The 13,290-nt window shown below is 38.2% G+C and overlaps 1 protein-coding gene across 1 annotated transcript; it reads right to left on the bottom strand.

The window, feature by feature from the left end:
• Positions 1–99: 99 nt before the first annotated feature.
• LOC112564089 (pre-mRNA-splicing factor SLU7-like) lies at positions 100–13,058 on the bottom strand. The gene is given in 16 exon segments (XM_025238683.1): positions 100–426; positions 1,114–1,221; positions 1,625–1,711; positions 2,157–2,264; positions 2,450–2,554; positions 4,255–4,394; positions 6,005–6,008; positions 6,378–6,574; positions 6,862–6,932; positions 7,213–7,310; positions 7,819–7,915; positions 7,918–7,931; positions 8,702–8,818; positions 9,461–9,551; positions 11,171–11,370; positions 12,929–13,058. Coding segments are annotated over 15 exon segments (1,509 nt in total). The 5' UTR covers positions 11,347–11,370; positions 12,929–13,058; the 3' UTR covers positions 100–330.
• Between the last annotated feature and the right edge of the window lie 232 nt (positions 13,059–13,290).

Here is a 13,290-nt window from a genome sequence, read left to right as displayed (position 1 = left end):
ACACGCTCATCCAAAACGTTTCTTTAGCACCAACACAGCGTAGTGGTGCAAGAAGATTTTAATCTCTGCAGTTCTTCCAAACAGTAAACACTGATAACATTTGTTTTCAATGTCTTTAATATTTTACAACATGAGTCACATGCATGACATTGTTCAATTTTTTCAATACCAATCTCATCGTTTCACTAACGTGTAATGTGTCATCTATTGTAAAACATTTGGACCTGAAAGCATTTCTCAATTATTTAAACAAAGCATGGGACTCATTTGCAACCAAAGCAGCCATAGAGTCCTCGCTTCTGGTCTGCTTCATTCGGAATGCCTCCGTCTCTACTCTGTGGTAGCACGCACGTCGCACATGCTGTTGTATGGTCGGTTCCGCTCGTCTATCTGCAACAGCTCAGTCATTCGCTTCTTTTCCAAGGCCTGAAAGCACACAGGACATGCCAGACATGAAAATTATATTCATTAAAGAAATACACACATTATCTACTTAAATTTTTAAGTAGTATGTCCCCACCATCAGTAAGGAATTCGCGTATTTAATAAGGAACCAATGAATGTTTACTCTAATACAAGAAAGGGGTTGTGACTGTTGTTTGAACACCGAAGGATATATTTCAACCAGTTCACAACTATAATAAATTGGAAACTTATTTTTTCTTGACAATGAGTGAGAAAGGTTATACAGATTTGGAACTATTTAATTCAAAAGATTATGTTTGCTATCATGTTATATATCACATTAACCATATGATTTAGCTCTACTACAAGCAAGAACTCCTTGTGCAGAAGTTTCAGTTTTTGTAGATCGACAATTTTAAATTCTCTCTGTTTACTTTCATTTTGACCTGCACAATGGGAAACTACTTTCTAAAATTGACCAACTGTGTCTAGTTTGAAATGATTTCTTACCCTAAAACAAGCTTTACATATCATTTTTTTCTTATTGAAGCAAGTCTACTAAGTTTTAAAAATCATAATCTGGTAATTATGATGATAGTTTCTTGTACACTGATATATTACTATGAAGAATACACAAAGCAACATTCCAGAACAGAAAACTATACCTCTATACCTTAAGAGATAAGGTATATATACCTAAAACTATACCTTCTTAAGTCTCTTTTTCTTCTTCTCTTCATCTGATTCATCCTCACTGGAGTATCTGTGCTTCCTTTTCTTCTTCTTTTTGTCCTTGTTCTTTTTTTTCTTCTCCTGCTGTGATGTTAAATAAATAATAAGTTCCTTTTTTGTTTCATTTACAACTTTATACACATAAGAAGCAACAAGAGAAGAAACAATGTAAGTCAAACATCATCAAAAATCTGTATATGACACCTGTTCACTAGCTTTATTTGAAGATTATGTCCAGATACTCGGGCTTCCTTCCTCATCAAAGTCAGCAAAAATCCCAAACCCTTTCAGATCAGCCAATCAAATGCATAAAAAAATATTTGAGTACTGATCAGAGATCAGGCTTGTAATTTGAATCTTTCACTTACAGGTAAAGTGAACCATTTCACTTAATGCACTAAGGGACAATGTCCCACTTACTTTTTCACCTCAAAGCAAAGTGCAATATTTAGGTGCTACAATCTGAAACCCTGCATTTTCTACATACCTTGTCAGGCTGGTCATCTGTGGATGTCTCTCTAAGTGCCACTGTCCCTTGCTCTACACTAAGGTGACTGGCTATACCAATGCTTTCCTGCCAATATAAAAGGCTTCGTTCACACCATCACTTGACAGAAATAAGATAACAGTCTCAGCTGATCTTGGATTTTATCAAGACTTTTAATCCACTGGCAACAAAACTTAACTAACCCACTTCCAATGACATGGTAATATATCATGCCAAATCAGAAAAGAAAATTAAGCCTTTAAAAACTTGTATATTAGGGGAGGGAGAACATGTTTGTCCCTATATAACTGCAATATTTGAATTTCACCACAAAATTTTACTTTTTCTACATTCTAATAATGTGAAGACTGCTGTTCCACTAAAGCAGATAAGATAGTTTTGGTGTACAACACGTTATAATGAAATATACAGGTAGAAACTCAGAACTTCTGTAGAGATCTCTTGTCACCTAACAGAACCCTAGTCATCATAAAATGCTTCACCATTAAACAAAGTCTTACGCCCCGCTCACCTGTTCAGCTACGATGCCAGCTTTGCCTGTGCAGTAAGACTCCTCCACCAGGGAATAGCAACATTTGTAGCCCCACCGTCCATCCCTCCAAAATGAACCCCAAACACTCTGCAATAAAATCAACAAGTGTACATGAGTGCATAGTAACCATGGCACTGAGAAGCCAAGTCCTGCAATGTTGACATCATATACCATCAAGGCTCCTCCATAAATCTAGTTTTATGAACTAGTTCTCAGACTACACAAGCTCTTTATCCAAAGCAATCATTATAGATTCTCTTTTAGCTGCATACCTGATGATTGTTTGGAAACACATCTTCTTCATATCTAGACTTGACATCAGCCTTCTCTTGGCCTTTGATGACCGTGCCATGCCTCGAGTATTCGACATAGTCCTCCTGTTAAACGGGCAAGAATGTCCAGGTACATTAATCTGCTGGATTTATTTTATCAATTCAGCTTTCGCTCACACAAAGATGCACTGACTCACTTAATGCACTAAGGCAGTGGTTCTCAAAGTGTGGTCCGCGGCTGACATCAAAGTGATGTTTAAAGTGATGCATTCCTCGCATTAACATTTTAATTACAAATAACGAGGTATAAGTAGTTTTATGTCAACTTATTACTATATTACTTTTACAAAAGGACATTTAGTTTTGAATTGTAATGAAACAAATGCTGCAATTTAAATTTGAAATACATAGTACAGACTGATTTTTAGGCCTTGGTGGTCCGCCATAATTTTTTACTTAGGCCTTGGTGGTCCGCCGTAGCTCTTACTTAAGTAAAGTGGTCTGCGGTCCGAAAAACTTTGAGAACCACTGCACTAAGGGACAATGTCCCACTTGCTTTTTCACCTCAAAGCAAAGTGCAATATTTAGGTGCTACAATCTGAAACCCCTTTCCCTCATCTTATGTTATTTATTATCCTCATTAGTAAGCTTTTAGTATGTAGAAATCTTGCCCAAAGCCAGTTGTTTGTGTTTGATGCTGTGCCAGCAACAAGGGATATATCATGGCAACAAAAGTAACTTTAAAAGTTTAGGGACAAAACTTCCCAAGTCATATAACCATAACATTCTTTAAAAAGTCAACACAATAACAAAATGTAAGAGTGGATAAAGCGTAAAAAGGGGTGGTGAAGCCCAAAAAGGCCACCAACAAACCAAAAATCAAAAGAAAACTATCAGGACATAAAATTTCTTAAATTAGATGATAAAGTCCTATCTTCCTTAAAAATGTAAAGATTGCTGCCGATGGGATGGGCCCGATCAAGGAAAACAAGTAATTCTATTCATAAAACTGCCAATGGATAGTCTGGAGCTCAGGACAAACAATCAAAATATGTAACACATTAAAATTTCCCCTACACCATGGAAAAAGTCTAGCAAGGACCACCTCCTCCCGCCTCACATGATGGCACGATGGTAGGTGGTTGGAAAGACAGGGAAGAGTGGCATATAATTTATTTTGGCCTAGAGTGTCCCAGTGGCATTGCCATAAGGACTGAACGAAGGCTGAGAAGAAAGATTTACAGTCTGATGATATCAGAGACTGTAATTTGCCAGGGAACTGACATGCAGCCTTGTCTGCTCGGACATTACCCTTACCAGCAGGGCCAGGAGCCCAATTAAAAACAATGTCTTTGTTTCGCCGAATGAGTGCTGCATGAATTTTATTAAACTGAACTACAAGAGGGTGGTCAAAATCATTGGAAAGAAGAGTTTGGAGGGCAGAAATAGAGTCTGTAATAATCACAAAGTTGTGCTCCAAAGAGCTGTGAACATGCTGCAAGGCTAGCAAGATGGTGTGAAGTTGCGCAGTGAAAATTGAACAGTCATCTGCCCGTCGGACTGAAGCAGCCCGATGCGGTTGGCAGGACGGAACTGCTGCCGCATCGACCAGGCCACCACTTGGGACTTTGGAGCCATCTGTAAAGATGGAGCAGAATCCAGGATAGTCAGAAAGGAGTTCATGAAAATGTTGGAGAAAAATGAAGTCACTAGTGACCCCATTTTTTAAAAGCTGTAAGATCAAGACAAATCTCTGGAACAGGAAGGGTCCAAGGATGAGCTGTTAGTAGAGAAAGAGGCTCTACCTGTCGAATATCTATTCCGGCAGCTTGTAGGTGAGGTGCTACACGGAGTGATATTGGCTTTTGCTCCTTGGTATGAATGGCATACAGGGCAGCACGCTCAGGTCCGAAAACAGCATGGTATGCAAGGTTTCCAGGATGAGCTTTTAAACGACAGACATACGAGAGCATGAGTTTTTTTTTTTTTTAAATAAGCACAATATAAATATATGACAGTTATCACATTGATTATTACAAGTCCATTTTCATTCTCAAGACACATTCATTCAGTATAGAAGGGGGGAAAAGAGTAGAGAGGAAAGATGTGGAGGAGTGAAAGACAAAACTAGTGAGAACATCCCAGCTTCCATTAACTGTGCTTATATTAATAATTTTTGATATGGATTTCACATAACTTCAAAATAGGTGTAATTTATTACTTAAAATACTATGGTATCTTTCTATATTATATCTGTTTTACAATCAAGGTCCAACACTTCTCGCTCTGGAGTTATCAAGCAGATCAGGACTCTCTTTGATCTCAACAACGACAAGACAGCACAGAACTTTACAAGAGACAGCACCATCAGCCCAAACAGACTGACCAGAAGGAAAGATCTACCAGATTCTAACAACAGGGTATGGCAAGAACAACTAAAGGTCAAGGCCGAGGCTGCGGACTACACAAGGGGCGGTGTCAAAAGTCGTGTGACATGTCTCGGAGCAGAGCGGGCAGTCAGAGTGACATGAGTTACAGTGAATGGATCTCTCAAGGTGATAGTGAAGAGGATGAGGTATTTGGATTCCAATAACTTAAATGTGTATAGTATGCATGTGTTTAGAATGTAAACTTTTTACCCTATATAAGACAATTTTTCACTGAAAGGTTGTACTCACCATTTTGATATGACCCCCCTTCACAAGCAACAGTTACAAGACTTGTTCAATAACCAGGATGGAAGTGTTTTCCAAATACTCCATAACAGATTATTCATAATAAACCGTCATATTCAAGAGACAGAGGGATTTGTGCAGGAGAGCAGCAAAACCCTTCTGATAGCATGAGTTTCAAACGACGGAGAGAGAAAGTAGAGGCTCACCAGCTTCTGCCAACAAACTTTATACAGGCGTGGTAACCAAGGCAACCAAACAAATGTGGAGCCCTTGATGTTGAATAGGATTGAGAATTTTGAGGTAGGACTCTCAAGCAGAGACACAGATGATGGATCCATAGTCTACCTTGGAGCGGACAAGGGCACGATACAGACCAAGCAGGTTTGAGACGGCAGGAAGTAAAATATCTAAGCACTAAAGAAAAAGGCTTGTGGGTATTGGATCTAACAAATTGTTGGCTTAGCTTTCAGAATAATCACCTTTACATCGCGTCAGAGAAAGTCAAAATTTGGTCAGAGAGCATCCCAGAAGAACATTACAAGACGCTGTCAGGCACCGATATCGAGGCCAAGGATAATCAAATGTCTGATATCTTGTTGGCAAAATAATCACAAAACACTTTCAGCCTTACAAAGGCTGTGTAGCAGGATAGGTTGTGGGCAGTGGTTTTGCCTTGCTAATTTCAGTCATTCGACTGCAGATGTCGAAAAATGTCTTGGAGGAGGTGCAATTGATAATTTGAGCCTGAGGATGTGATGTTTTGGCCTTGTTGATACAATCTGCAATGCTTTGCTTTGTGGCGTTATAAGTCTCTTTGTGAATTGTGAGTCCAGTCTTTAGCCAAAAGACTCAGCTTGCCAGCAAGTGCACTTTAGCTCACAGATCTGTGAATAATAATGTGCACATTTGGACTGGTGCATCAGACGTCAAGACACTATTCTACACAAAACACAATCCAGTTGCTCAACAGAGGGTGGATGGAGCAGCACCATTTGCAGTTGTGCTTGGAATACTAAATTACATTAGCAAATAACATTTACAAGGGTGACTAATAGTACTTATATGTAACGATGTATTTAATTTTCTTATTACTCTAATATGTGATTATACTTAATCATACTATTAAAAGAAAATCATGTAACAAGGAATGCAAAATAAAGCAAACTTGGATGGACAATGCCAGCATAACTGTACAGGGGAGACTATCAAAATCAGGATCTGTGCTGCCTAACAAACCACACCAACAAACTCACTGTTTTGAGCCAGCACAACTGCTTAGGAGGAGCCTCCAAATGCTCGTGTCCTCCATATCGATCAAGCACACTGTCCTTAGCTGTCTGCTTGAAGGTGTCACGGCGCTGCAAGAACTCCTTGTGCAGAAGCTCCAGTTTTGTAGGATCAGCCTGCAGGTGGACATCTGTGCCTTTCTCATAAGCCTCCCATGCAAATACTGCAACAGGTTATGTCACTTTTCACAAATTTCTGTGAAAAATTATGGCCTAAATTATTAAACACATGAACAAGAATAATGAAAGGATAATATTAAAGATAGCTACCAGAATTACCCTGTAAACAGCCTGGGCTCAGCGAGTTTATAAATAGCATTTACGAAAAACAATTTAAAGACCAATTAACAATTTATCTGTTGCAAAAGAATTGTTTAAAAAGATATATACAAGATTATAGTTATAAACATGTTCCCATCTTATGCACTGTGCTAAAAGATGGATAGCTTACATTGCTTCCTAGCAAATTCCTCTGCATCTCCAGATAATCTTACAGCGTTCTCACCAATATACAGCGTTTCTCTGCAAAAGAGAAATAAGTGATATAAGAAAAATTTGTTCTTCATACTAAATGTTTGAGAACATTTTTGACACGCATGTGCAAGCTATTCTTCTCCAAACAGTAATTAGGCACATTCCCTTTTAAAAATTAAATCTTAAGTTAAAGTCTGCAACTCCCTCTTTACGGATAACAATAAAGGGAACACAACGAACATAATTCTTTTCATAATTCTTGACACCAACTTTAACTATGGAGCAACTGGTATGAGAATGGCTTTCATAAAATTAGTCAACTACTTACATTATCGCATCTTTTCCAGAACCCTGAAAGGGGTTGTCTCTCATTGATCTTGTCTTGGGATCGTAGTGTGCGGAGTTGAGATCTAGATTGAACAGGTACTATAGAGAAAAAAAACAAACAAAACCGAAAACAATATGAATGGAAGGCATGAATGAGACTATGACCAAAAAATCATGCTAGAAATTGGGGTTTGGGAGGGGGGGGGGGGGGATTGGTGTTTTACGCCGTGTCAGCAGCTAAGGCTATATTACGGCAAACAGCCAGCCCTGTAAACAGATGCCACGTGCAGAGAAAGATCAGCGTGCCCGAGACGAGAAATGAACTCAGGGCAGCCAACCTTCACTGTATTGGTGACAGGCGCTAACAGCGCTAACCGTTGCGCCACCGGACCGCTGTGAGGTTTGGGAAAAAACAAAAAATAAACTGCAGATTTTATACTAAGTTAGCAAGTAAAATATATATAAAATTATTCTTTTTACTGAAAATCCTTCTATTTTTACAAATCCTTGTAAAAATTAAAAAAGTCAAAATTTTTAAAAGACACAATAATGCCAAGAAGAGTGTATATCTCATGGAAAATATTGTCAAAATGGAGCATTTCTGTACCTTTGCTGTATCTTCCCGGATACGAAGATTCCTCACACTGAAGCGCTGCTTTGTTTCAAACTTTTGACCAGGCATATCCATATCTTCTGTATACTTGTCCTGTCATCACCTACCTACAGGAAAAAGTACAGCATTTGGTTATGATGCATGTAGTTGATGCTAAAATCCATCCATCTATGCATGCAAGAATCTAAATGTAGGTCTATGTTAACGCAAACTTCAATATTCTTCAAAACAATAATAATGAGATTACTTGTTGAGTGCCTGCTTTGCCTTAAACACAATACAGTGGAACCTCAGTTAATGAACACAATCCATTCTGGAAAGTTGTTCCTTATCCGAAACAATTTTTCCCATAAGAAATAAAGGAAATAGATTTAATTGGTTCCCAGCCCTGCTGACTTGCTAATGTCTGAAAGTTACAGGCTATATAGGTTTTTTTTTTAATGAGAACAGTTATAATACAATATAAATGGAGTTAAATAAACTTTAAAAACATTAAAGAAAGCATTTCAACATTAAAAAACTTGCCGTTTTGATAGTGTGGGTGGATGGAGGTGTTGGGAGGAAGGGGTAGAATTACTGCCTGGATTCCCCATGAGCACGTGACATTGTAAAATCGGGGGTGATTTCCCTTTTCTGTTGCTTCTGCCTTTTTTTTTTTTTTGTAAAACCAATCCTAACTGTGTCTTGAGTGCAAATGATGACATACTGGTCAGTCATGTGTGGCTCAATTGGCTTTTTGTTATCCGAAATTTTGTTCGCTATCCAAGGCAAATTTTCTCCAGCAAGATGAAAATGCTTATCATAACCCTCAACAAAGCAAAAATGATAAATTTACTTTCTTTGAAAGTGTCTTGAATCAATGGCTCTAAACACTTACCCTCTCAAGTTTTTTGAATTTTTCAAATACTTCCCACAGATGTTCATCTGCATCAACATGACTCCAGTTGTCGCGCTTACTCTCAAAACCATACTTAGATGTTCTCCTTCTTAGTGGCTGAAAATAAGTAGCATTTATTATTAAGAAATGTTCATCTATACCAAAAATAAAAATCAAGCACTTTATCTTCAAGAAAGCATAATCATTCCTCAAAATATATTTTATTAATATCACCTTTAAGTCCAAGACTGGTACTTCCCAGTGACCCTGTCCTGACCATGATCATGCATAATGTGAGTCTGTAATTTACTCTATGCATGAGTGGATGTCTGTTGTAGAAATGAGCGTGTCTGCTATATGTGCATATGAGTGCGTGGTTCTTAGTGGTTCAGTCTGTATATCATTTCTGCAAAGTGCACTGAGCAAATCAACGGAAAAACGCTATATAAATCTTCATTATTATAGGGAGATGAATTACCGGACCACTTATATGAAATAAATTTTATCACTCTTTAAGTTTTGAGAAAATACGAAGAATAGAGTAGACTGACAAACTTATGAGAATATCAAAACCTTTGTAACACATATGTTAATAGAGTACAGCATTTAAAATATTAAATACTTAACATAAAATCCAAAACACACATGCACCAAATGAAACTATATAGTCAACTTGCATAAACTATTAATGGAGCTAACATAAGCAAAATATTAGCAATTGTTTGTATAAGCTAAGAATAAGGAAAGCTTGTCACAGACCTGTTGTCGTTGATGACGAAGTGTAGGAGTCTTGGCTCCTATATACCAAGGAGCCTGCATGATATACTGGGGGATGTGAGGATTAATATCCCTGAAAACAGAATCATAGCTCTTCAATCAATCCACTGTTGATAATAACTGTAATTTTATTCCTATTTCTCCCTAACTATTAGTCAACAAGTGTATAATTTTTCAAACTATACTTTGAAAAGTTTACTTTAAAACCTAAATTATCTCACGAGACACCACCGATCACGAGTTAAAACCCTAGCAATGATCACTGACACTTGTCTGTCTTGGTCCTACGTCACACGTAGGTTCGTCTCCTTGACCATCTCGGGAAGCTATTGTGGTTACTTGGCGGAAGGACACAATGGCCGATATTTTATAAACATCGGCAATCGAAATAGTGGTAATTAAGTGAGAAACAATCATTTATTTCTTCTGTATTGCTCTCGTGCTATGTAATTGTAGCTAAATATATTTTTGAAACGTTTCGACTGTCGCCACAGCCTTCTCACAAGCCTTGCCCGTTAAGTCTTGAAAATTGGGGCTCCCAGGATCAGGGATGCTGTCAAGTAAGCGCTGATAACATACACCGTTAATGTTAATGTTCCAAATTTTCTATAAATCTAAGTAATAATAACTGCAAGACCTGACAGCCATTCTGTGGTGTAATACAAAAGTTAGTTCCTGTCTCTCTCTCACACACTCAAAAGGAGGGGGGGGGGGAAAAGAGAAATAGAACTATGCACAGTACTAGATGATCAAGGCTCTGGTTCAAGAAAGAGATAAGTTTGTAAAGACCTTTTGAAAGAAGAGTGTGCTTTTTGCGAATATGGAGGGGAAACTAGTGTAGTACAGATGTGTAGATCAAACTTTTTTTTTTAATTAAGGTGCATACAAGGAATGCAAAGGCGTGAAGGATCAGAAAAAGAATGAGAAGAGTGTGATCCTAATGCTAAACCAAAGATGCAATGAGTTGAAACTGTCAAGCATAACAGCCCATTATTTTTAAACCTTACTAAAGTTATCCGTAACACAAACGCGTGTATCTTCCAGAAATACTTTCATGCGCTTCTTGTGTCTATCAGTAAGCAAGTGGTTCTTCAAAACACTTTCGCCCATGGACGAAAAATTCAAGGATATTCTGTAGGCAGCACATCGTGCACAATGTTTATCTTTAGAGTCTTTTATCAACCAGTCTTTATATTTTTCTTCCTTTAGCCAGTTTTCCTAAAAAGAACAATTCCCCGGCATTTTTTGAATCGTCAAGAAGACAAAGAAATGTGGTCATCCAACAAGATGAAAATCTCGCAAAATGCAAGTTCTTGTCGCGAACAAGACTTGGCAGTCGTGTGATTAAAATAGCGGTGAGGCCAAGAATCCTCTGCATTTCGCGCCAAAGTTGACTCCGAAAACAAATTTGTGGATTTATGAGGCATGAAAAATAAATCTGTGGTAAAATGCAAGGACGTCTGTGAGGAATTGTAAGGACCACATGGCAAACATAAGGATTTATAAGGCCTTACGGCGAAAATTCTCCACGTAAGGACTTTCGAAAATAAATTGCCTTAAAGTTATAGAGAGAATAAAAAAGAAATCAAAATAAAATTTAAGAATAAACAATTAGTCAACAAGCTACAATATTCCACAAATTACAAAAACCTAAAAATGTTTTGAACGTATGAACAAAAGGTGATGCCTTACTTCCCCTTTTCATCTTTCATGGCTGGTGCTGTGCCAGCTTTACGGGCTTCTTCTAATTCTTTCATTTTTTTCCAGCCCTCTCGGGACTGTTTTTTAATCTCACCATATCCTGCAGACTGCTCTGATCTTGCCAGCCGCGCAATTTCAGATGGTGGCAAGTTCAACCGGAAAGTCATGATAACTGTTAGGTGTTGACAACCCTGAAAAAAAATAAAAGCATAAAATAACTTAGTGGAAGCAAGCAATAAAACATCTCTTAGATAAACAAATCATCTTGTCTAACAAAGATTTTGTGTGAACAAGTATAGGTATAGTATGAACTTAATATCTCACCACCATCCATCCAAAACAGACTTTAGGTGAGAAGGGAGGATGGTGATATAAAGTGTTTATACTCCAACAAGAACAAATTTTGAGATATATGTGTTCTGCGTAAAACTGTGGTGAGATGCGAGATTACAAACTGAGACTGTATTTAATTAAAAGGATATAATTGAATACTCCCTATTTCAAGACGATGCATACCTTAATCAGGGCTTCTGCTAAGGCTAAATTCTTTGGGGTTCCAGGGACCCCTTCTTCAGATTTCTAAGGGGGTCCCAGGCTAACTCTAAAGCACTGTAATGTCTAGTCAGAAACGGCGAGATTTCTGTGCCGTGAAGTCTGTGCAAGCATCTGTGATGAGCTTATGCTCACTGTACTTAAGGTGCTCACTTTCTTCCCGTTTCTGAGACGATGATTTTAACCATGCTGTCAACAACATAGGTTAATGAAACCCCTCCCGGTAAGGGGGGAAAAAAAAACCCACCTCAGTGCAAGGGAAGTTACTCTCACCTCGCAGCAGACGACAACAATAGATTGGGCTACGACAGCGGTTCTCAACGTTTTACTGATGACGCCCCCCTGACGAACAAAGGTGCGTCCGCGCGCCCCCCTTAGCCAGCAATGTAAGCTAATTTCACTAATACTGTACCGGTATAAGAAACTTTAAAAAATGACCACCATCGCGCCCCCCTTGGAAGCACGTCGCGCCCCACCGTTTGAGAACCGCGGGGCTACGATGTCAGCCACTACACTTAATCAATTTTGTATCTGTTCTTCGCCCAAATTTCAAGGGGTCCCCTGGGAACCCATTGCCGAAAATTGAAGGGGTCCTCCAAACTTTAATGCGTACTGTACTCAATTTTTTACGTAAGCAGAAGCCCTGCCTTAATTGAACGGATGTGCATTTCATTTTTTTATACAGCTAAACCTTCTTTTCAATACCGTAATTTTAACTAAAAAAATGAAACATGAAAAATGAACATGCTGAATTTTAAGAGAATAATCTTTAGTCTAAGGTGTAACGGAAAATTCTTACATCTACATAGATTACTTCGACAAAGTTTCAATATAATCTTCATTCTTAACTGTGTCGTGTGTGAGATTTTGATCAATGTTTGTGAAAGCGATGAATCTGTGTGTAACATTATAACTAGAGAGCATAACTGTTCTTTGGAACTGAACTACAAATAGTTATCGGACAGGATAAAGGTTTTTGACTTCTTTGCATTTATAAGAATGTGAATAAACACCGGCTTTAACACACGTGCTGAATGGTCACTGAAAGTAAATCTGTATTAGTATTATCCTGTAACAGCGTTTCGTTGTATAAAATGTGACAATTCTGAGATAATCAAATGTTTAAATGAAACAGTCGTGTGCAGTTATGAATCTTACAAATCTACTCCTTAAGAAGACACGCTCAAATTCTCAAACCTTTAAACAATGTCGACGTCTTGTTACGACGAAATCTGATCCTCTTCAGCCAACTCTCTTACTCAGCATCAGCTCGGCGTAAAGCACGTTGGTGTGACGTTTTGAGATGGTGTTTGTCACGTGATCGTGCTTCACACAGTGCGCAGGCGCGATGGTCAACAGTCATGTCCGCAAGATTGACCAATGGGCTGTTGCCCTGCTCAGTGACCCACCCCCTTTCCACGAAAACAAACAACACACATACAACAAAACAAAAATGCACTTAAGTATCATATCAATAGTAATTTAAACTAATTATAATAAACAATGATAATTGGTAATCGTATAACTTCATTTTGGCTAATCATTTACTTTCCGGACAG

This window comes from Pomacea canaliculata, linkage group LG5, assembly GCF_003073045.1.
Source record: "Pomacea canaliculata isolate SZHN2017 linkage group LG5, ASM307304v1, whole genome shotgun sequence".
NCBI classification, from domain to species: Eukaryota; Metazoa; Mollusca; class Gastropoda; order Architaenioglossa; family Ampullariidae; genus Pomacea; species Pomacea canaliculata.
The sequence above is the reverse complement of the archived record's forward strand: the minus strand, read 5'-3'. Positions and strand labels throughout refer to the sequence as shown.